At 44.7% G+C, this 25810-nt stretch overlaps 1 protein-coding gene across 1 annotated transcript in view; it reads left to right on the plus strand.

Moving 5' to 3' along the window:
- LOC144692049 (cytoplasmic tyrosine-protein kinase BMX-like) overlaps positions 1–25810 on the plus strand; it is a 94216-nt gene that overhangs the window by 8135 nt on the left and 60271 nt on the right. Inside the window, exons 3-7 of the mRNA XM_078560605.1 lie at positions 2935–3039; positions 5081–5162; positions 15941–15966; positions 21666–21835; positions 24608–24670. Coding sequence (XP_078416731.1) covers positions 2935–3039; positions 5081–5162; positions 15941–15966; positions 21666–21835; positions 24608–24670 — 446 coding nt within the window. The remainder of the gene's footprint in view (positions 1–2934; positions 3040–5080; positions 5163–15940; positions 15967–21665; positions 21836–24607; positions 24671–25810) is intronic.

The following is a 25810-nucleotide window of genomic DNA, read 5'->3' on the forward strand; positions in this document are numbered from 1 at the left end:
GCATCAATCTTCAAGTAAATGTCAGATGTGTTCTTTCTTCAGCGACAGTCAAATGGAAGAGTCTTTACTGCAAGATGTCTTTTTAAAAAAATCTCAACGGAGGAGATTGTCTTTGATCGATTATAAACAATACTTGTTTGTTTTAACAAAAACAAGCTTGACATACTATAATTACAAACATGGGGTAAGACAAACATCTCCTTACGAAACTTCTATTTATGTGTTTGTGATAACAGTAGGGTTCCAAAGCTGCCCATGCCCATTTTGTAGCTTCATCAGATGGAACTCTGGCCTCACCCTCCGCAATGGCGCGAACGCCCTGGCATCCTGCCATCTCGGGCATCTCCTCCTCCACTGAGGTCAGGATTGTGATGAGGGGGATGATGTCACTGGCCTGTGCCCTCTCCCCTGGTATTCAGGGCCCTTTTCTCCTGCAGAGACATAAGAGGATGATCGTAGAGGCTGCACTAGACCAAATGGCTTTGCACACTTGCTGCAGTGGCTGTGGCTAACAGCATGCATGCAGCACTCGGTCACTCTGGAGGGATCTTGCGTGGTTCAGCAGTGCCCAGGCTCATGATCCTGGACAGAGCTGCATCCATTCCTTTCCCAGAACATGCTGCACCTCCACCCATAGGCACCGACATGGTGATGCCTCCCTCCCCAGCATTCCCACCATCACACTTATCCATTTGCCCACCTTGTGTGGGGACTTGGAAACCCCACCAAAGGGGTCTGAGGTTTGGCATTCACCCTGGCAGAGGGGAAAAGGCCATTGACCTGCCTGTGGCTCTACAACCAGGTTCTCCGGATGACCCCATGGATGCTGATCTCCTCAGTGACCTCCATCCAGGCTTGCCTGGTTAGCTGTGGAGGTCTCCTCCTCTGTCCCTGGGGCAAAGGGCCTCCTGCCTTGCCCAAGTACGAGAAATGCAGGGAGTTGTCACTGAACCATGGGGCCACCCCGGGTTCTGTCTTCCACCATGTCCACAATCCTGGTTGGTCGGATTGGTGGCGGCTGCTGGGCTGAGACTGACCCTGGGTTCCTTGGTCAGGTTGAAGGGATGCAGTCTCACTCTGCAGGTTCCTCGAAGGGGGCTGGTCTCTGGCTGAAGATGGGCGGTCTCAGGCGGAGCAGAGGTGGGCACAGACTTCCTGCTGGCCACAATTGCATTCAGGCCTTGGGTGCCATCTGCCCTGTAAACCGGCTACCAGCCTCTCCCTCTGCACCAGCTGATGGCTTGGCTGCCACCTCAAGTCTCACTCCCAGGTTCAGAGCCATTGGCGACCCCGCTTGCTGACAGCTAATTGGCCAGCCACTGTGAGGTCACTCTGTAAACAGAGGTCGCGGCAGGGAAGGTCTTTGTCATCTACCTCCGGTTCCACCTCCGTAAATCTGTTGACTCAGGTACAATTCCAGCCATTGTCTGGTCATTATCACATTGCTGTTTGTGGGAACTTGCTGTGTATAAATTGGCTGCTGTGTTTTTGATATTTATGACAGTGACTATTGGTTTTCGCTGGTTGTAAAGCGCTTTGGGACATCCTGAGGTTATGGGAAGTACAATTTAAATGCACAAGGCTAGAAAATTGGATGAGGAGTCCAGGGAATTAAATGTCAGATGATCCAATTTCTCCCATTTTGCACCACTGCACCACCATCCGAGACAAATTCTGTTTTTGCTTGACTCAGGCTCCCATCCTGTGGGGGATTTCTACAACCTGCCATTGCTACCCACCCAATGCTGGTGTGGAGGGCATTTATTGTGGAATGCAGGCACCAAATGGGTGTTCCGCTGGTTGTGGGGGGTTGGGAGGGTGGTGTAGGGGACAGGAAATGGGCTAGCTCCCTAGTTGAATGCAGAAGGGCCAATGACTTCAACATTATGGGAAATTGGGAGCAGTGTGAAGCAGGCAGCTCATACCCTAACTCCTGTTTGTCACCGCACAGTGTTTACGGTTTCACGCACACTGTAATTCAATATATAGAAAATACTATTTTCTCCTAAATGTTTAGGCTTCACAAAGATCTATAATATCACACAAACATAAACAGGCCTTGATTAATCTGTAAAGGTCACCACTGCGATGCCAAATACAGAGCAAACATCATAATCTCCAAACTATTATCATTTGTATTTTAGTATAATTTCACCCCTCCCCCACCCAAACACCTTTGGAATTAAAATGATAATTTACCTTCCTTACCTCTAGCTTTTTGGGTCCTTGTTGAAATGGGACTTACATTATGGTATACAACTCTCTGCTACATCACATTTCTATTCTCACCGTATACCCAGAGGCATTCAGATTCTAACTCGGGGTCAGTGTTTAACAACTGAGAGCTGGAGCTGTGGCTGATTTACTCCACCATCCCTTGGGGCCTCTGAGAGTATCTATCATATAACCTTGTAGCTACTGCCATTAACCCAGTCCAGCCCACCCTAGCTCAGAGACGAATCAGAACCTTGCTGGTCTGTATGGATCAATTCTACAATCCACAGTGTGACATGTAGATGATAGACTTGTTGCATTCAAACATGGTATTTTTCTGATGTCCTACCTATAGTAGTATATTATATATATTTGTTCATGGGATGTGGGCGTTGCTGGCTAGACCAGCATTTATTGCCCATCCCTAATTGCCCTTGAGTTTTCAACCGCTGCAGTCCATGTGATGTAGGTACACCCACAGTGCTGTTAGGAAGGGAGTTCCAGGATTTTGACCCAGTGACAGTGAAGGAACGGAGATATATTTCCAAGTCAGGATGGTGAGTGACTTGGAGGGGAACTTGCAGGTGGTGGTGCTCCTATATGTCTGCTGCCCCTGTCCTTCTAGATGGTAGAAAAGGTTATGGGTTTGGAAGGTGCTATTGAAGGAGCCTTGGTAAATTGCTTATATGACTGAACAAAATCATTTGTTTCATTTGGTAGAAACAAGGAAAACAGAAGGGAGTGATTGCGCTTGAAGCGATCAAATGCGTTGAGACTGTAAGTTTGAATAAATCAACACCTGTGGACAGACAGTACCCAATTCAGGTAAGATTGAAACACAGTGTAAACTCCAGTCACCTGGACAACTTAACCACAAGCTAGATAGATAACAAAAGGAATCATTTCATTGCACAGCACAGCAGCGACCCCTCTTAATTATAATTAGTGACAGTGGTGTGGTAATGTCACAGGACTAGTAACCCAGAGGCCCAGGCTAATGTTCTTGGGACAGGGGTTCAAATCCCACTGTGGCAGCAGGTGGAATTTAAATTCAATAAATAAATTTGGAATTTAAAAAAAGCCAGTCTCGGTAATGGTAACCATGAAACTATCATCAATTGCCATAAAAAAACCATCTGGTTCACTAATATCCTTTATGGAAGGAAATCTGTTATCCTTGCCTGGTCTGGCATACGTGTGACTCCAGACTCACAGTAATGTGGTTGACTCTTAACCACCCTCTGAAGCAGTCAGTTCAAGGGCAGTTAGGGATGGGTGACAAATGCTGGTCTTGTCAGTGATGTCCACGTCTCATGAAAAAATAAAGGACCCCTCTATACAAGTTTTACAATTCAAATTAGCAAGAAATAAAAACAGGAAATGCTGGAAAAGCTCAGCAGGTCTGGCAGCATCTGTGGAGAGAGAAACCAAGGTAATATTTCGAGTCCATTTGACTCTTCTAAGGGTGTAGGGTTAACCTCATACCCTTAGGGAGGACCAGATTATCCATAGTTAGCACTTGGACCAGCAGTGGGGGTCCAGACTCTGCTTTTTTTCGAGGAACCTCCTTGCATTCATTTGAATCGACTCTCTGCGGATGAAAAATGGGTGAAAGATCTGTGAGGGAGGTGACTGGGTGAAACCGGGGGGAGCTTCACAAAAGGCTTTGAAAGGGACCATTCTGTCTGTGTTTTCTTCGGGAGGAGAGCACTGGATTTGAAGACATGGTTAAGTGTGATGGGGAAGCTGCTGGAGACACTAGCTGGCCTTTTGTGATAACCCTTTCAAAGTGTGGCCAGCAGGGGCAGCAAAGGAGGATGACTTCGGGCAGCATTTTCCGGTCGGCGAGCAGGGGGGCGGGGCCCACTTTCCAATGTGTAAAATGACGCGGGGTGACATTGGGCGTGTGTCCCGACGTCACCCCACGTCATTTAGATTTTCAGTTTGGCAGGCGCACAGCCAAGTCGGCTGCACGCCCCCCCAACCTGTCAACGGCCTGTTAAGGCCATTAAAAAAGTAATTAAAATAATTAATGGACCTGCCCGTCCAACCTTAAGGTTAGTGGGCAGGCCAGGAGCCCAGGCGGGCTTCAGAAAAAACATGAACCCTCATCCACTGACTAGATGAGGTTTCATGAGGGACTTAAAATGTTCGGAAAATTTTAAAATTTAAGTAATGGACATGTCCCAGCTCATGTAACAGTGTCACATGAGGGGACATGTCAGTAAAGTTTTTTCTTACCTTTAATAAATTTGTTAAAGTTCACCCAATCTCCCTGAGGCAGCACCTTGCCTCAGGAGGATCTGTGCACTTTTCCGAGCTCACAGACCTGATCAGGGAATCCCCACCACGCCCGCACAGGGAGCGCACAGCTCTTCCGGGTGGACGTCACGCTGGGCGGGCCTTAATTGGCCCGCACACGTAAAATGGCGGTGCGCCCCCAATCGGGGGTGCCGATCGGGAGCCCACCCGCTCGCGCCCGCTCCCACACAACCCTCCCTGACGGGTGGAAAATGCTGCCCTTGGAAAAGCCCTGTTGAAAGCTGGTGGAAATCTCTGATGATGGAAATGCAGGCCCTGGTCTCTCTAGCAGCAAGCAAATGAAAGAGTCTTTGAGGGTCCTAGACTGCAGCTTCCTACCACCAGATCCTCTGTCCCGCACATTGGCCAAGTAATGTCTTGGCAGGGATTCCAGGAATGTTTATGTAAATAAGGCTTTGGCATTAAGGTTGCTGAGCCTAGAATTCCCACGATTATCACCCCTTACTGGGCTGGCGCAGTCCGTACATACCTCTCCTTTAAAATCCAGCCCACTAAGCTTGTATCTCGTATTCATATTTTAACTGTAATTGCTTTATGCTTCCAGATTTTATATAATGATGAGACTCTGTACGTCTATGCGGATGGGGAACAAAGCAGGACAAAGTGGCTGGCTGAACTAAAACATGGTAAACACACAATATTCTCCAGAGGTTTTAGTTAAAAACAAGTTAATATTCTCTAGCACATTGTTGAGAGGCTTCAAAAAAAATCCACCCAGGGCCTGAAGATTCAACCATGACAGTGTTTTGCCATATCGAGAGTTGATCTGCTGTGGCTCCTTCATTGGCAAAAATACAAATTGCATCTCTCTCTTTCCACAAATGCACATTTCTCACTTGAGCAACCTTCGAATCTCAAAAAAATGTCTTTCTGATCTGATCAGCAAGCCATCAGGAAAGGTTGAATATGCTAAACTCTTTCCTCTAGGAAAGAAAAGGCTGAGCAGTAACCTGATCGAAGCCCTTAAAATTATGAAGGAGTTTGATAGAGTAACTGTAGAAAGAAAATGTTTCTGCTTGTGGGGAGACTAAAACTTGGGCCCAAAATACAATGGTCAGTAGACAGTGGGGCATGGTAGGGGGTGCCAGAGGATAGAGGGGGGGCATTGGGAGGGTGCCAGTGAGTTAAGGATGGGACAATCAAGGTGATTCCAGTGGGTAGGTTGGAGGATGGACCACACCCAGAAAAGTAGAGGTGGACACTCAGGCTGGGGTGGGGAAGAAGTAGACTTGAAGCCTGAAAGATAGTCCAAATGGAGCAGAGGCTTGGCAAAGTAACTGCAATTCCTAAATTCCCTTCATGTTTTGCTTGGTACCAATTTGCCCTCAGCTCCAGTTTTCCCTGCACTGCACAGCAGGTGCCATATGGCCAGGTCAGTAGCTTCTGGCCTACATCAGAAGCTCTGGGATGATGAAAGGCAGCGACACTGGCTCTCAGTGACTGTCAATTACTCTTGGTCCTCTCCTTTGGTGACTGCAGCATTTTCTACTTCCTGCTAACAGCCCTCCAAAACGAGGAACCACTGGCGACTTGCGTGCGATGAATCCAATGTGGAAAATGCAGAGCTGTGGCAATTTGTAGATATCTGTACTGACAGTGAATGCACATTAAACTGGAGCATAATTCAATACATGATGATTCTGCATTAATAATGCTAATGAACTGTATAAGATTCAATGCAAGTGGAGCTTCAAGAAAATACAAATGAATGATTGATTTAACTGTTGGCCACATTAGTCATTGTTTAGCTTGTGATTTTAGTGCTGAGCTAACATCCATTTTCCTTGTGTTTTTTTTAAGCAATCAAAAATAATCAGCACCTGGCTCTGAAGTACCATAGCGCATTTTGGGCAGGTGACAAATGGCTTTGCTGTTTACAGAGAAGCCAAGCAGCCCCAGCCTGTACAAATGTAACACACAGAGGTTTGTGATAACCATAACCTTTCTTACCTGGAACACTGGTAATGCATTCACTTTATTTTCATATTCCATAAACCTAGCATCAACAATAGCCCTGCACTAACAATAAACAAAGTAGCTCCTAATACATACATGCTGTAGCTAGTAATTGTCAATTAGCCAAGGCATTTATACCTTAATATGCACATCACTAACGTTGAATTAAGATGTTAAAGCAGTTGATGGTATTTTCGGAAATTATAGACAAAAAAGAAACAAAATTAAGTTCCAAACAAGTGAACATACTTTAAATCAAAATGATAGTGTTCCAATGCATACCTAACAAAGAATATGAGCATATGTTTGTTTTCATTAATATTTTGCATTGGAACAATGAGGCCATTCACTCCCTCAAGCCTGCTCTGTCCAATTAGATCAAGGCTGATTTGGATTTTAACCCCATTTACCCAGCTTAGCTCCATATCCCTGGATTTTCCTCCTCCATCAAGTACCCTAAGAAGACAATCTTGGACATTCATCAGATTGGTCCATGCTTGGCAAAGTACTACAATGGCTTGCCATTGCCTCCTGTAGTATGGCTGACCATGAAACCCAACCACTCTTATCACATTGGAAAGATTTACAGGCTGACAATCAACCTATTTGGCCATGTTACAAATTAATTGTCCATTAGCCATAAAATCTTGAAGTGGGACTTAAACCCAGAGCTTCATGGCTCAGAGGTAAAGAAACTCCCCACTGCACCATAAGACCTTCACCGTACCTCTTGCTGCATTTACCCAAAGAAAATCCATTGACCTTAGCCTTTTATACATATGTAAAAAGCAAGAGGGTAGCCAGGGAAAGGATAGGCCCACTCAGGGACAGAGGTGGGAATCTGTGTGTGGAGCCAGAAGAAATGGGAGAGATACTAAATGCGTACTTCTCATCAGTATTCACCAAAGAGAAGGACTTAGCAGTTGATTTGTCTAGGGAAGAGTGTGTAGATAGCTTGGATCATGTTGAGATCAAAAAAGAGGAGGTGTTAGGCGTCCTGAGGAATATTAAGGTGGATAAGTCCCCAGGGCCAGATGGGATCTACCCCAGAGTACTGAGGGAGGCAAGGGCTACGGATGAGGTCCCAGAGGACTGGAGAATGGCCAATGTTGTTCCATTATTTAAGAAGGGTGGCAGGGATAATCCAGGAAATTACAGGCCGATGAGCCTTACGTCAGTGGTAGGGAAATTATTGGAGAAGATTCTTTGTGACAGGATTTGCTACCATTTGGAAGCAAATGGGCGTATTAGTGAGAGGCAGCATGGTTTTGTGAAGGGGAGGTCGTGTCTCACTAAATTGATCAAGTTTTTCAAGGAAGTGACAAAGATGATCGACGATGGAAGGGCAGTGGATGTTATCTACAAGGATTTCAGTAAGGCCTTTGACATGGTCCCTCATGGCAGACTGCAACAGAAGGTAAAGCCGCACGGGATCAGAGGTGAGCTGGCAAGATGGATACAGATACAGAATTGACTTGGTCATAGAAGACAGAGGGTAGCAGTGAAAGGGTGCTTTTCTAAATGGAGAGCTGTGACTAGTGGTGTTCCGCAGGGATCAGTGCTGGGACTTTTGCTGTTTGTAATATATGTAAATGATTTGGAGGAAAATGTAACTGGGCTAATTAGTAAGTTTGCAGATGACACTAAGGTTGGAGGAGTTGCAGATAGTGAAGAGGATTGTCAAAGGATACAACGGGATATAGATCGGTTGGAGACTTGGGTGGAGAAATGGCAGATGGAGTTTAATCTGGACAAATGCGAGGTAATGCATTTTGGAAGGTCTAATGCAGTTAGGAATTATACAGCAAATGGCAGAACCCTTAAGTGCATTGACGGGCAGAGGGATCTGGGTGTACAGGTCCACAAGTCACTGAAAGTGGCATCGCAGGTGGATAAGGTAGTCAGGAAGGCATATGGCATGCTTGCCTTCATTGGCAGGGGTATTGAGTATAAAAGCTGGGAAGTCATGCTGCAGCTGTATATAACCTTGGTTAGGCCACACTTGGAATATTGCATGCAATTCTGGTCGCCACATTACCAGAAGGATATGGAGGCATTGGAGAGGGTGCAGAGGAGGTTTACCAGGATGCTGCCTGGTCTGGAGGTTATTAACTATGCGGAGAGGTTGGAGAAACTCGGATTGTTCTCACTAGAGCGACGGAGATTGAGGGGCGACTTGATAGAAGTTTACAAAATTATGAGTGGCATGGACAGAGTAGATAGTCAGAAGCTTTTTCCCAGGGTGGAAGAGTCAATTACTAGGGGACATAGATTTAAGGTGAGTGGAGAAAACTTTAGAGGAGATGTGCAGGACAAATTTTTACGCACAAGGTAGTGAGTGTCTGGAATTCGCTGCCAGAGGAGGTGGTGGAAGCAGGTACGATAGTGGTGTTTAAGAGGCAGCTTGACAAATACATGAGTAGGATGGGAATAGAGGGATACGGACCCCATGCAAAATGTTTAGTTTGACAGGTAATATGATCGGCGCAGGTTTGGAGGGCTGAAGGGCCTGTTCCTGTGCTGTACTTTTCTTTGTTCTTTGTTATTTGAAAGCTCCAATTGTCCTCCAGAATTTTGGGGAGAGGTTTCTAGGTTTTCACTCCCTTTTTATATGAAGAAGTGATTCCTGATTTCACTGTGGGATATAATTGTAAAGTTGCATCTTGTTGTTATGGGTTCTCACAACAGGAAACTGTTTCTATGTATCTTATCAACACAATTTTTTATTTTAATCTCCTCCTTTAAGGCCTGTAACCTAATCATCTGTACTCAAATAGTCATTTGGAAGTACAGAACTTGAGTATTGCTGAAAAACAACATGTTGTTGAAGTTTCAAATACTCCTGTACTCAAGAGAATACAAGCAGGGTCTCTGTAGCCAGTTCTCAGAATTTAACCCTTTAGCTGCGATATAATTCAGGTGAATCTGTGCTGTGCCTGCTCCCTTTATATATCAGCCCCTTTGACATACAGACCAACATTTTGGGAGGCAGTGACCTAAACTGGCACTCAACTAGTAACCCAGAGTTAGTGCTCTGGGGACACGGCTTCAAATCCCACCATGGTAGCTGGTGGAATTTAAATTCAATTAATAAATCTGGAATATAAAGCTAGTCTCAGTAATGGTTACCAGAAAACCATCATTGATTGTTGTAAAAACCCATCTGGTTCACTAATACCCTTTAGAGAAGGAAATCTGCCATCCTTACCTGGTCTGGCCTACATATGACACACAGTAATGTGGATACAGACTGCCCTCTGCAATGGCCTAGTAAGCCACTCAGTTCAAGAGCCATTAGGGATGGGCAACAAATGCTGGCCTTCCCAGCAACACCCACACCCCATGAAAGAATAAATAAAAGGAAAATGTCATTAGCCGCTTCAGTTATTTGTTTGCACCTGTCCAGTTGGGAGCAGAATCGAACCAAATTTCCAATAAGGTGGATGGGTCTGTTTTGGATTAATTCATCAGTATTTGTGTTGTGTCCAATTCAGCTGTAGGATGGTTCAAATTGGCCTGTCACTTCCCCTCAAGAACCATCCATCCATCTTCCGATTTATTTCTTTAACCAGGAGCAGTCTCCCCCCTTTCAGCTCCCAGTTTGCTGAAGCTGGCAGACATGATTGGGGGAGGGCAGAATGGAAGCACTGCATTTAGAAAATGGCAGGGACAAATCATGCGGTGATTATTGGGTTAGGGAGGAGGCATGGAGTGAGCATATATTTGGTTTTAACTGCTCATGTATTCCGATGCTACATAACTGACTGCATAATTTGACAGTTTTAGGTTCCTGTTGGTAGTTTTGATCAGATTACATGCGTTTTGACCTCATTTATTACTGTTGACAATAAAGCTTATTCTTGCTTTCTGAGAACAGTCCCTATGGAATTGCAGCCTAACCATTAGCGAGCACCCAAAGCCTAGGATTTCTCACAGGATGTAACATTATGCCGCTCAATAGAATAGCTTCAGAAACAACAGAATCTGAGAAAGTGGAAAGATAAAACCTATTAGTTCCAACTTAAGGACAATCATTCTTGTGCCCATTTTACCAACATCACTTGATACCTATGTTTAGACCTGGTAATGTGTCCTGATGTATAATTTACAGTGTTAACATCGCCATTTTTAATCATTACAAAGTTTATAAACAATAGTACATTATTAATATTTACGAGATTTCACGACCTATCAAAATAGGAATGTTGTTGAAATGAACTGTGCTATTTTTTGTTTGCTTGTGTTAAGGTGTATTAAGAAGAGATTCTCATAGATGCAGCTCCTTACCGCTCCCTCCTGTCCCCAGTGAAGAGGTAATACTCAGATATTTTTGCTCTTAAAATAAGTTAATTGTTCTCACACCCTGGCTTCAGTCTGCCACCCCAGTGGTGATTATTTACTTTAGCACCTTCCTAAAGCCCATAGATGGAGTTGATCATGTTAATGTTACAATATAACCTCACAAAAAAGCCAGAAGCAGGAGCTTGAAGTACCAAATCACTTTGGAATAAATGTGAATGATGTTTCCACAGAGGTCTGCTGTGATTATAGTTGGTCTGGAAGATGTTAGGGAATCCATTTCACTGAAAGCATTGCCTGACCCTGACAATAGGTGAAAAATGGTTTTCTGTTCAGCTTCAAATAAAATGGATGAATTATTAAATGCTGCAAACGTTTGTTTGTCCCAGATGTTTAGGCAGGAACATGAGGGAAACTTGGCAGCTGTCCAGTTTCTGGGAGATGTTGTTCCTCTGCTCTGTAATTCATTTGATTTATCCCCATGGAGACTGCATTGGAGTTTCAAAATGTTGAATTTCTTACTGTGGAGTTGGAAAAGAGAAGTCTTGGGTCTGTTTATAGTTTGGTGCACAGAGTATATGCAGAGTAAACAGAGTATACGCAGGGTAAACACACTGTAAACACAAAGTGTACACAGATTATAGAGTGTAAACAGAGTATTTGCAAAGTATAAACAGAGGATGGGATTTTTCAGCCCTGGCCGCCACTGGGATTGTCCAGTCCCACCGAAAGTCAATGGCCTTTTGGCTGGGCCACCACATCCCCCATGGCAGGTCAAGCCACAAAAGGGCTGGGAAATCCCAGCCAGAGTACATGCAGAGTATACAGAGAGCAAAACCAGAGTATATGCAGCGTATACAGTGAGCAAAACCAGAGTATATGCAGAGTATAGAGAGAGCAAAACCAGAGTATATGTAGAGTATATCGCCATTCCAATACTGTCGCTGGGTCAAAATCTTGGAACTCCCTTCCTAACAGCACTGTGGGTGTACCTACACCACATGGACTGCAGCGGTTCAAGAAGGCAGCTCACCACCACCTTCTCAAGGGCAATTAGGGATGGGCAATAAATGCTGGTCCAGCCAGTGAAGCCCACAGCCCGTGAATGAATAAAGAAAAAGAACAGTATAGACAGAGTATACAGAATATACACATTGTCCACCCAGAGCCAATTTGTTGTAGGCTGATTATAGTAAGGCAGAGTACGAGTGGAATCAATACTGAAAGATGTTCTTCCTGCTCAGTTGGTGTTTACCATGTAATTTTTACCCCAGGCTTACAAGGACATAGACAAAGTGCTGAAATGGGCAGACCCACATGGCAATGAAATGTAACGCAGAGAAGCGTGAAGTGATATGGTGTGGTAGGAAGAATAAGGAGAGGAATCATGAACTAATTGGTAAAATTTTAAAGGGGTGCAGGAACAGAAGGCTAAAAATTCACCTGCCAATTTTTTTTGGGCATGGTAGTCATGATTTGTGACCTGATAACACTGGTTCCAAGTTCTTCCTACCAAAATACATCACCTCACACTCCCCTGCATTGAACTTCATCTGCCACCTATCTGCCCACTCCTCCAACTTGTCTATATCCTTTTGAAGTTCTACACTGTCCTTCTTGCATTTCACAACACTCCCAAGCTTTGTATAATCCACAAACTTTGAAATTGCCCCCTTCACACCAAGATCTAGATCATTTATATATATCAGGAACAGCAAGGGTCCCAATACCGACCCCTGGGGAACTCCACGACAAACCTCCCTCCAGCCTGAAAAATATCCATTGACCATTACTCTCTGTCTCCTATTTTTCAGCAATTTTGTATCCACGTTGCTACTGTCCATTTTATTCCATGAGCAATAACTTTTCTCACAAGTCTGTTGTGTGGCGCTCTGTCAAATGCCTTTTCAAAGTCCATGTACACCACATCAATAGCATTACCCTCATCGACCTTTGTTGTTACCTTTTCAAAAAACTCCAGCAAGTTAGTTAAACATGATTTCCCCTTTAGAAATTCATGCTGGCTCTTCCCTATCAACCCATATTTTTCCATGTGACTACTAATTTTATCCCAAATAATTGTTTCTAGAATCTTGCCCACCACTGAAGTTAAACAGACTGGTCTGTAATTGTTGGGTTTATCTCTACAACCTTTTTTGAACAAGGGTGTAATGTTTGCAATTCTCCAGTCCTCTGGCGCCACCCCTGAGTCTAAGGGAGACTGAAAAATTATGGCCAGTGCCCCTGCAATTTCTACTCTCACTACCTTCAATATCCTTGGATGCATCTCACCCGGTCCCGGTGCCTTGTCACCTTTAAGTACCTACAGTCTTTTCAAAACTTTCCTTTTATTAATTTTGAACCCTTCTAGTGACAGAGTTTCCTCATCTGTCACCATGGCCTGGGTAGCACCTACCTCCTTGCTAAAGACGGATGCAAATTATTCATTTAATACCTCGGCCATGGCCCCTTCATCCATGTGTAAATTCCCTTTTAGGTCCCTAATCGGCCCTATTCCTCCTTTAACTGCCCTTTTACTATTTATATGCCTATAGAAGACTTTGGTATTCCCCTTTATGTTGGCTGCCAGTTTTTTCTCATAATCCCTCTTCGCTTCGACAATATGTTCTTTCACCTTTCCTCTGAACCTTCTGTATTCAGCCTAGTTCTCAATTGTATTTCCTACCTGACACCTGCCATAAGCACACTTTTTCTTCTTTATCTTAATTTCAATCTCCTTTTTCATCCAGGGAGTTCTGGATTTGTTTGCCCTACCTTTCCATTTCAATGAAATATACTTTGTGCCCGAACCAATTCTTTTTTGAAGGTAGCCCATTGTTCAGCTATAGCTTTTCCTGCAAATCTTTTGTTCCAATCTATCTGGCCCAGCTCCGTTCTTGCCCCATCGAAGTCGGCTCTTGTCCAGTTAATTATTCTTACTCTGGATTGCCTATCGTCATTTTCTATCATCATCCTAAAATGTACAATACAATGATCACTGGCTTCTAAATGTTCCCCCACTGACACTTGATCTACTTGGCCCGCCTCATTTCCAAGAACCAGGTCCAACATTGCGTCTTTTCTTGTTGGATTGGACACATACTGCTGTAGCAATTTCTCCTGAACACAATCTAGAAACTTTTGCCCCTCTCCATCCTGTACACTACCACTGTCCCAGTCTACATTTGGATAATTAAAGTCTCCTATTATAACTACTCTATAATGCTTGCATCTCTTTGCAATTTCCCTGTGGATTTGTTCCTCTATGCCCTTCTCACTGTTTGGTGGTCTATAGACTACACGGAGCAATGTAACTGTACCCTTTTTGTTCCTTCACTCTAGCCAAATTGATTCTGTCCTTGAACCCTCTGGGATATCCTCTTTCTCCAACACTGCAATGCTCTCCTTAACCAAATCCACCGCTCCCATCCTTTCCTTCCTTTCCTATCTTTTCTGAACACCTTGTACCAGGGAATATCTAACACCCAGTTCTGCCCTTCCTTGAGCCAGGTCTCTGATATCACCACAACATCATGGGCAGGATTTTCAGCTCGGTGCGCGGACGTGTATCCGACATATGCAAGCATGAAATAGCGCGCGTCCCGACATCATCGCACGCTATTTCAGTTGGCGGGCGTGCGTGCAAGAGTCGGCAGTGCGCCTGATGGCAATTAAGAAGGCTATAAAGCCCATTAATCAATTCATTAAATTGAATTTTTCACTGCCCGTCCAACCTTACAGTTGCCGGGTGGGTGAATAGGCCAGGTGGCCTTTGCATTTTTTGCGAAACCTCATCCACCGGCGGGATGAAGTTTCCAACAGTGAATAAAAAAAAGTAAAAAAATTTTTAACTCATTTTTAACATGCCCCTGTCCATGTGACAGAGTCACATATGGGGGCATGTTTCCCTTACTTTTCAAATCTTTAATTTTAATTTTTAAATCATTCAGCTCCCTAAGGCAGCTCTGTGCCTTCAGGGAGCTCTCTCTGTGTGCACCCTCCATGCATGCACATAAACTTCAGCTCTCGTGCTCCTCCCGTCCCCACCCCGGCAGCGCTGAGCCTTTCAGTGCACGTTTCACGCTGGCTGCCCGTTAATTGGCCAGTCAGCGTGAAATCACGGTCGGGGCTCGATCGCGGGCGGTGGTCTGTTTCTTGGTCGCTCCAAGGCCCATCTGACATGCCCAACCAATGAGGGGAAAATCCCCCCAAATGTTTCTACATGGCAACCTGCGCCTGTAACTCCTCAATCTTATTAACCATACCCCGTGCATTCACATATATGCATAGTAACCCTGACTTAGATTTTGTTACTTTCTACCTCACGCCGACTTCATCAATTAACTTACTATTCTCTATTCTAGTGCTATTTGTCCCTCCCAGTATTCTGTGCACCCTGGTATTACTCTCTAATATTCTCTCTGGTTCCCACAACCCTGCTGCGTTAGTTTAAAGCCCTCCCAACAGCACTAGCAAAATGCCCTGCAAGGAACTCAGTCCCAGCTCTGTTCATGTGCAATCCATCTGGCTTCTATAGGTGCTGTCTCCCCCAGAGCCAGTCCCAGTGTCCTAGGAATCTAAAGCCCTCCCTCCTGCACCATCTTTCCAGCCACGCATTCATCTGTCTTATCCTCCTATCTCTGTACTCACTGGCACATGGCACTGGGAGTAATCCAGAATTTATTATATTTGAGGCACTGCTTGCTACGTTTCAATCTAGCTCCCTAAATTCTGATTGCAGGACACATCCCCCTTTCTACCTAAGCCATTGGTACCAATGTGGAGCACGACTTCTGGCTGTTCACCCTTCCCTACAAGAACGTCCTGCAGCCACTCTGAGACATCCTTGACCCTGGCACTAGGGAGGCAACATACCATCCTGCCAAGTTCAGCTGAAATATTTAAAAGGACACTGCTAGAATGAGACATAAAGACTTGTGTAGTTATTTAAACTGAAGCAGGACCTGGAGCTCTGATTCCATCCATGCCTCTCTGTCTGGGCCCCTCCACACATCCTCATCTGTACAGCCACCACTGACACACCCTCATCATATTGAAATCTCAGTCACTTACCACACATATTCTCCTTCCATCCAATCCATACATTCCATTTCTCACACTCATAACTCTCAACTTTCTCTCCTTGCAGGACAGAGTGGGAAACACCAGGGAGAGGTAGGGAACAGGGGGCGGCTGTCCTAAAATAGCTACCCTGACCACTGCAGAGGGGGCACCTTGGAAATTACCCGAGTTGTAGATTGCTAGATTTTCAGAAGGTAGCCCTTATCTCCAGGGCCATTGATTCACACTGCATCGAGATGTGAAGATGTCAGGGAGACCTGGCTGGTGTGGGAAAAATGCATGTGGCAGCTCCCAGGAAATTTTGTACGGGTATGCACGATGATCTTTCAGTGGTGGCACACGAGCTGAATATTGATGGAATGGAAGACGTTTACGCTGACAAAAGCACCAAGGTGATTTGGAGGCACATTTTTGTTCCCACATGTGCAGTCAATAACTCCCTGGGCCTGTGGGAAGCCAGCCGGAGCTGCAAAGCTCTGCACCCGCTTATTCTGACTGACCTGATTGAGTGAGAAGTGTATATAATTCATATTCTGGCAAACATGGCATCACTCACCTGTGGCAGCAGATTGTGAAATCTTGCAGGTGATCCCTGGGAGAAGCTGGAGGTGAAGAAGTTCAGGGCTGTGGTGACATTGACCGTCATTGCCAATGCATGTCCAATTTGTCAACTTGGCAGAAGCTTGCAAGCGTCAGCAACACCTAACACAATGCCTCCAGCATCCGAAGACTTGTTACTCATTCATGTCCATAAAGCCAATTGTCTGCCAGTGGTCAATCATCTCAGTTCCAGGACATCACTGCAAGAGTTCCTCAGGGTCACGTCCTCGGCCCAACTATCTTCAGCTGCTTCATCAATGACTTTCCTTCCATCATAAGGTCCGAAGTGGGGAAGTTCGCTGATGATTGCACAATGTTCAGCGCCATTCGCAACCCCTCAGATACTGAAGCAGTCCATGTCCAAATGCAGCAAGACCTGAACAATATCCAGGCTTGAGCTGACAAGTGGCAAGTATCATTCGCACCACATGAGTGTCAGGCAATGACCATCTCAAACAAGAGAGAATCTAACCACTGCCCCTTGACATTCAATGGCATCACCATCACTGAATCCCCCACTGTCAACATCCTGGGGGTTACCATTATCCAGAAACTGAACTAGACTAGTCATATAAATACTGTGGCTACAAGAGCAGGTCAGAGGCTAGGAATCGTGCGAAGAGTAACTCACCTCCTGACTCCCCAAAGCCTGTCCACCATCTACAAGGCACAAGTCAGAAGTGTGATGGGATACTCTCCACTTGCCTGGATGAGTACAGCTCCCACAACACTCAAGAAACTCAACGCCATTCAAGACAAAACAGGCCACTTGATTCACCAACTTCAACATTCACTCCCTTCACCAGTGACGCACAGTAGCAGCAGTGTTTACCATCTACAAGATGCACTGCAGCAACTCACCAAGGCTCCTTCAACAGCACCTTCTAAACCTACAACCTCTACCACCGCGAAAGACAAGGGCAACAGGTACAACACCACCTGGGAGTTTCCCTCCAAGCCACTCGCCATCCTGACTTGGAAATATATCACCGTTCCTTCACTGTCACTGGGTCAAAATCCTGGAACTCCCTCCCTAGCAGCACTGTGGGTGTACCTGCACCACACGGACTGCAGCAGTTCAAGAAGGCAGCTCACCACCACCTTCCCAAGGGCAATTAGGGATGGGCAATAAATGCTGGCCTTGGCCAGTGATGCCTACATCCCATGAAAGAATTTTTTTTAAAACCCTGTGGTAGGGGTGTCCTGTGAGCTGGAGATTTGTGTGTATCCGCTGTTCATGTGGAGTAGCAGGTGGCTGACAGAAGAAGCAGCTGCTGGTGGTAATTTTTTCTGCTGCTACTGCTCTAGTCCCTCATCAGATGTTCTAAGTGGAGCTGCAGAATCTGCTCCCAAGTTGCTGTGAAGATTGACACTGGGAAATGGAGATCATGTAGACTCCAGTGTTGGAAATCACCTGAAAAGCAGTGAAAGCGAACTTTCAGTGCAAATCCTATGAGCAGAAGTCTTTCATTTGGGCACAGAAGCAGCTGTGAGATTTCAGTATTTAGAGCATTTCTGGTCTTTGCCATGTCCATGAAACATGAAAGAGATCATAAACTGTGTAAATTGAATCTTACTTTTTACTCACTTAAAAATGGACTCCTGGACTAAAAACCATGGCTGCTACAAGTCACATGATTTGCAAGTTAGCTACAGTTCTGGAAATTTCCAACAGTAATTACAGGACAAAGCTCAACTGTCATCTTTATGGCATCTCACACCTATCATTGTGTGAACCCAATACATTCAATAAAACAAGGGAGCAACAGCTGGCCTGTCTCCCCAGCCTGGGCTTTTAACAAACAGAGAGAGAGCCATTGGAGATCATTGTACTGGCGGAGGCGCTAATAGCCACCATCTCTCTCCTAAGGTGAACGATAGATTTTGACCAGAGACATAGAAACTGATTGTTAACCTGAAACTGACTCATCATGGGCAACACCACATGAAAGGAGCTCCTTTGGCCTTTGGAAAGCTTCAATGTTACATTCCTGAACTGCCCAGGCAATCTGCTGATAACATCCAACCTGTCAAAACCAAAGTAGGACCCCAGGCTGACAACAAAGCCTGCCTCAAGTCTAAGCCCTCTCAAAGCCTGGTTCTCTGGAAGATTCCTGTCATCACCCATAGAGTGGGCAAAGTCTCTGTATACCAACCTCATCTCGCTGCGTCACCACCAACTTTGAAGGACTTCAGCAACTCCTGCTTTCACCTAGCTGAACCCACCTGAACGTCAGCTGCTAAATGAAGCTCTCACTGGACTCTGACACTAACATTCATGTGAATTAATTTTCCTATCTTTTGTTTTTTTGTTATAAATTATTCCTAGTCTGTCCTATCTCCTACGTGTGTGTGTGTGTGTGTGTGTGTGTGTGTGTGTGAGCAGCTTTGAATGTATGAATAAACAGTACTTCTGATTTAGCCTAAAGAGGTTTTGCAGCGACTCACTTTGAAATTGACTTCACAAACAGAGGACTGGGTAAACACGCCGCAGCCTATTTCAAAAATTAAAACAACACTGTTTAAGGACAAGACGGTGAGAAAAATAAAGTTCATCTTGCCTCTCTTTCCTGTCTGTAATACCTGTCACTCATTCAGCCCAATCAGCCCCCACTGTCCGCTTGCCTTTTCTCCCTGATGAGTTCCAGGAAGACTCGGAAGCCCGTGCACCCAAAGTTAAATTCAAAAAGTCCAGGTTTAAATAGCTTATAATGAGGTCTTTGCATATTAATTGCTAACCCATGGAGGTGGTGGAAGTCAGTGGGTTCCTATCAGCTTCCCACTACACTGGCAGTTTCAGCTGTTTTAACCCGCTATCCAATTGCAAACCCATTCAGTCACATGTTAAAATTCTCTTCATTGTGTCTAATTCTGGGCACTACACTTTCATAGCATCATAGACACAAACAGTATAGAATAAGATCACTCAGCCTCATACCTGTGTTTATGCTCCACATTAGACCCCTCCCAATGCTTTCATTTAAGCCTAACAGTATCACAATCTACTTCCAGCACCTGTTCAGACAGTGCATTTCCAATCACAGCAACTCACTGTGTAAAAAGAGTTCTCCCTGACAATTTTGTCAATTATCTTATATTGCTGTCCTCTGGTTATTGACCCTTCTGCCAGTAGAAACAGTTTCTCCCAATCTATTCTATCAAAACCCTTCATGAGTTTGAGCTCCTGTATTAAATCTCCCCTCCCGGCTCTGAGGGGAACAACCCCAGCTTTGTTAGTCTCTCCATACAACTGAAGTCCCTCAACCCAGGTACCCATCAATTTAACCTCCCCTGCACCCTCTCCAAGCCCTTGACATCCTTCCTATTGTCCGGCACCCCAAATTGGACACAATTCTCTAACTGAGGCCAAACAAGTTACATAGAAAGTTTTGGTACAGCTTCTTTGATTTTATACTCAATGCCTCTCTTTATAAAACCAAGGATCCCATTTGATTTATCCACTTGTTCTGCCACCTTCAAACATTTATAAATTAATATCCCCAAGCCTCTCTGTTCCTGCATCCTATTTAAACCTGTGTCATGTAATTCGGATTGCCTTCTGTTGTAATATGCCTTTAAAGGATTGCAGCATGACATCACTGGAAAGGAAGTGTGTCATGCAATCCAGTTTTAGTTTTGCTTTTGCTTTCAGCAGAGCACAGTGCAGACAGCTCTTCTGCTGATGTGTCTTCAGGCTTTATACCACTGTGTACACGTTCCCATGTGCCTCAACAAATGAATCCACAACATGTTTACACAATCCCTCATGAGCAGTTGGTGCTTTTATATCATTATAAAAACACAACACCTCCCTTCATTCCTCCTACCTAAATGTTTCACTTCACACTTCTCTACACTATATTTCATCTGCCATGTTTCTATCAATTTTTCCATTCCTTTTTGTCCTCCTGAAGTTTGATAGAGTCGTCCACTCTGTTTACTACATGTCCAACCTTTGTGTCATCAGTAAGATTTGAAATTGTGCCCTGTCTACCTGAGCCCAGGACATTAATGCATATCAAAAAGAGCAGTGCCGCTAATACCGATAATGTAAGCCTACCATCAGTCAGAAAAATAACTATTCACCACCACTCTCTCTAACTTAACTACTGTATATCCTTGCTACCATTGCCCCTTTCATCCACTGGGCTTCAACGTTGCTACCAAGTACGTGACACACTATCAAACATCTTTTGAAATCCATATACACACCATCAGCTGCAATACCCTCATCGACCCTCTCTGTTACTTCATCAATTAACTCAAATCAAGTGTATCAAACACAACTTGCCTTTGTGGGCAAAAAGCACAAACTGTTCTTTATTCTTTCACTTTCCACTGCCAAGAAATGGTGTTTGACACACAAAGCGGGTGGGAAGTATAATGCTTTTCAAAGATCAGGGAGAGGTTACCCTCAAGGTTCAACCAATAGATGGATCCTACAGTGTAACATTGGGCCATGGAGCCAAGATAGATCCTAGGATCAATCCCTGATCCATGCTGGGTTAGTTGTTATCAGTCAGTGGAGACATGGCAGTTCGCTCAGACTTCAGGAGAAGTAATAAGGTTTCTGCACCTGGTTGCTGCCTAGTAACCTGTGCTGAAAAGTGCACTCATGTGGGTGCTGGGTGAGTAAAGCATCGACTGAGTTGGGATGTCATGGATAATTAATGAACTCCAATCACTGGGCAAGTTACAGGGAGTAGGTCTGTGGTCAATGGTTAACAAGCACTAGTTACTGAATAAGACACCAGGAGTAGGCCTGTGGTCAATAGTTAACAAGCACTAGTTACTGAATAAGACACCAGGAGTAGGCATGTGGTTAACAAATACTAGTTACTGAATAAGACATCAGGAGTAGGCCTGTGGTCAATAGTTAACCAGCACTAGTTACTGAATAAGACACCAGGAGTAGGCCTGTGGTCAGTAGTTAGCAGGCACTAGTTACTGAATAAGACACCAGGAGTAGGCCTGTGGTCAATAGTTAACCAGCACTAGTTACTGAACAAGATGCAGGGAGTAGGATAAATGGTCTAGACTCTACAAGTGAAAATGAAAAACAGAGACATTACAATTTTTAATAAACAGCTTCAATATTCATTTACAAATCTATATTTTATGGAACAAATGACTAATTAATTTGAACGATTTGGATTTCACTTACATGCAGTTTTTTTTATGGCTGTAAACAGAGTGAACACACCAGTCTTCCGAAACCAGTAACACCATCTTCAAAAATGGTGGAAGCTTTGTACCAGTATGATGGCAAAGAGCAAACTGATATCTCCTTAGTGAAGGGTGAAAAGTACTACATCATTAATGATAGCGATCAGCACTGGTGGAAACTAAAAGATATGAAAGGGTAAGGCTTTGACTTTCTGTTTACGTTGTTTCTAATTTTTCCACCTGAAATAATTTGATGGGCCATTAATGTCCTGCTTTTGCTGAACGTTGCTAAATTAATCCACTTGGAATATCTTCCTGGATTGTCTGACTGACGTAACCAGTGGAAGTTCAAGGCACAGCCCAGCCACATGTACAATACCACCCATCATCTGCTGAAGTAATGATGTCTGACTGAAGAATTCCCAAGAAAATTCCCAGCAGTGATATTTCTACTTTGATCAGTTCTGTTAGTGCTCTTTTCTATGTATTTGACCCTAGTTGTGTAAATATCCTTGGTCATTGCAGGAATTAGGCCATTGTGTAGAAATAATTAGGGTAGATCATGTTACTAAAGTTTGTCATAAATATTTCAGGTTGATGGGATAAAGTCTCCCTTAACCTGTGGCTCCAAAGATATGAATCCATTTCTCAGATACTCTCTGATCTACATCACAGGAACAGGAGGCCATTCAGAACCTCAAGCCTGTCCCAATATCCTTTTGGTTCCTGGCTGATCTGTGCGTAAAGTTCATTTTCTTGTCTTTGTTCCATATCCCTTGATACACATACCCAGCATGCTCGATCAAATTCAGTCTCAAAAGCTCCAATGTGCCCCAGCATCCACAGCTTTTTGGGGAAGAGAGTTCAAGATTTAAACCGAGGCCCTGCGTGCCTGCTCAGTTGGATGTAAAAGATCTCATGGCACAGTTTTGAAGAAGAGCAGGAGGGGTTATTCCCAGGGCAGGATATTGAGGTCGGTGAGCTGGGGGCGGGGCCTGCTCGCTGACACATAAAATGATGCGGGATGACATTGGGTGGAACTCCCGACGTCCCCGCGTCATTTCAATTTTCAGGTCAGCGGGGGCGCAGCCGAATCAGCTGTGTGCCCGCTGACCTATCAACGGCCAATTGAGGCCATTTAAAAAGTAATTGAACTCATTAAAGGACCTGCCCATCCAACCTTAGGGTTGGCAGGCAGGCCGGGAGCCCAGGCGGGCTTCAGAAAAAGCGTATAACCTCATCCACGGGCGGGATGAGGTTTCATGTAGGTTTCTAAAAATGTAATAAAAGTTTAATTAAAAGTGATGGACATGTCCCAACTCACATGACAGTGTCACATGAGGGGACATGTCAGGGAAATTTTATTTTTCTATATTTACCATTTTTGAATTTGGCACCGATCTCCCTGAGGCAGCACTTAGCCTCAGGGAGCTCAGTGAGCTCTTTCGTGCGCATGGGCGGAAGAGCGCACTCTCGGCTGAGGGAATCCCCCCCACCTGCACAGAGAGCGCATAGCACTTCCTGGCAGACATCACGCTGGGCGGGCCTTAATTGGTCCACCCACGTGAAATGGCAGCACGTCCCCAATCAGGAGCGCCAATCGGAGGCGTGCCCACACGTGCCCACTCCTGAACTCCCCCCCACCCTCCCCCACCCCTCCACCACATGGGAAGAAAATTCTGCCCCCAGTGTCCAGATCCCTCGACCGACATCACAAAAAAACAGGATATCTGGTTATTATCAAATAGGTTTTGTGGGAGTTTGCTGAGCAAATATTGTCTGTGGCATTTCCTACATTGCAACAGTGGCTACACTTCAGCAAGTACTTCATTGGCTGCAAAGTGCTTTGAGATGTCTGATGGTCATGAAAAGCGTTATATAAATGTGCGTATTTTTCTAAACTCAAGGCAATGCTATACAGGTTTATGCCACTTGGTCTCATAATTTGACCCTCCAAGACCCACAAGCTATTCACAAGTTAGCTTTTCACTGATGCACTACAGATGCAACTTGTGTCACAGTGCTGCATTTGAAGATGGTCACCTGACGTTCAAGGTTAAGGCACCTGGATTGGAGAGTACAAGGTCTTTGCATCTGCCTGAGTTACTGTGTTCAATGCCTGACTGATACCTGGGATTGGGGGTTTATCTTATGAGGAAAGGTTGGACAGTCTGGGCCTGTACCCATTGGAGCTTAGAAGAATGAGAGGTGATCTTATTGAGACATGTAAGATCCTGAGGGGGCTTGACGGGGTGGATGCTGAAAGGATGTTTCCCCTTGTGTGGGAGTCTAGAACTAGTGGACACAGTTTAAAAATTAGGGGTCTCCCATTTAAGATGGAGATGTGCAGAAATCTTTTCTCTCAGAAGGTTGTCAATCTTTGGAACATCTTCCCCGGAGAGCGGTGGAGGCAGGGTCAATGGATATTTTTAAGACTGAGTTAGTGAGATTTTTAATTGACAAGGGAGTCAAGGCAGCCTTTACTGTTAATCCCCCTGCCCTTGCTGCTAAGCTCCCACCGTTGCTGCTAACCCCCCCCCCCCCCGCCCCCCCCGCAACACCCCTCCCACCATCACTCACCTCTGGCCTGGGATGCAACATTGATCCTAAGCCTCAGATGGTGTCATACCAACTGCAGCCACCACCTGCCTGATGGCACAGCTGTTCAATAGAATTGCCAGCCTCTGATTGGCCGGCAGCTCTCAGCAGGCAGGACCTCCACCCCTGGGGTCCTTGATCCTGGAGGAAGGCCCCCCACTGGCCTGTCAAGTGCCTGAGTGGTACAAGATATGGCTAGCCTTCCCTAAAGGAGGTAGCACGGAGCTCCCGGCAGCTTTCCAGCCAGAGGCTCAGTCCCCACCCCCACCCCGTCACCTCCACAGGATTCCACCCAATGAGTTCACTGAAAGAATGTAAACAAATCTGAAATGGGCCTTTTTTGAAATGGATGATATCTTTTGGTCTACAGGAGAGAAGGGTATGCTCCCAGCAGTTACCTGACAGGGACCAACAAGGAGGCTGAACAATGCAGGTATGGTGGTATGGTAGGTTGCATTAGCAATATATTATAATAGGTATATTTATTGTAAATTGCTGCATCACTCTCTATCATTTATAATGAGGCCATCCTAAGACATCTGGCCGGGATTATGTGGTCAGCAGTGAAGGAACAGGCGATTGCCGTTCTCCTCACTGGCGCATTCCTGTGGATTTTACAGAAACTTTTGAGTGGAGACATTTTCTAATGAGATGTCTGATCCAGTGCAGAGCCCTGGAAAGAGAATCTCTGGTGTATGTGAGCAAGGCAAGCAACAGTGAGGCACTTCGATTAATCAGATTGAAGAACCGTTGCTGAGACCCACAGAGCTTAAACTAGGAAGTGAAAATCCAGGAAATTTAAGTTAGATTTAAATCATTTGCACAAAGTGAAATAAATATTGGTAAAGATAGATGGGACTATAATGGAGACATAAGAGTCAGACAGGAAAATTTAAAATAGTGTTGATTTTCAATTTTTAAAAAATCTCCTATAATCTGAAATTATATTTTCCAGGCCAGAGAGGTTGTTTTGCTTCATTATCAGTTAACACAAAATCAAAAAATTCACTTACTCCAGCCTTAACCTCTTCTACCACATTTAATGGGTAAGCGGTGGATAAGTACTGCAAATTCATGCCCTAATATTGACCTCAATTCCAGGTCTCTCAGTGAGGTACTGTTAAAGAAGCCAATAGAGGAGCACAATGTCTGGTTTTCTGTCCATAATGGATGCCAGAAGTTGCAGTCTGATTTACTCTGAAATAACAGTGATTGCTATTAGCAACACCATTATTCCTATTGTAAAATCCAGGCCAAGGTTAAACTGAACAACAATGTCACCAACAGAGAACTGAGAATTGCAAGAAATAGAAAAGAAAATAATTGATTGGTGTGTGGAAGTGACTGGCAAGGACAGTGGAATGTTATGTTGAGGGAGATATCTGCTGATCGATGAATAAGGTTAGCTACAAGAGGGGGTATTCAGTAGTTTTACATTATGACTCATGGATCAACAGGGTGAAACATTACAGAACCTTTCGTCCTGAGATTGAATGGGCTGCTTGAAGTCCACTATTTGTCCATAGATTGTACATGGTCTATCAAAAGAAGTTATTTGATGGACTGAATGGCA

This window comes from Cetorhinus maximus, chromosome 16 (genome assembly GCF_964194155.1).
Source record: "Cetorhinus maximus chromosome 16, sCetMax3.hap1.1, whole genome shotgun sequence".
NCBI lineage: Eukaryota > Metazoa > Chordata > Chondrichthyes > Lamniformes > Cetorhinidae > Cetorhinus > Cetorhinus maximus.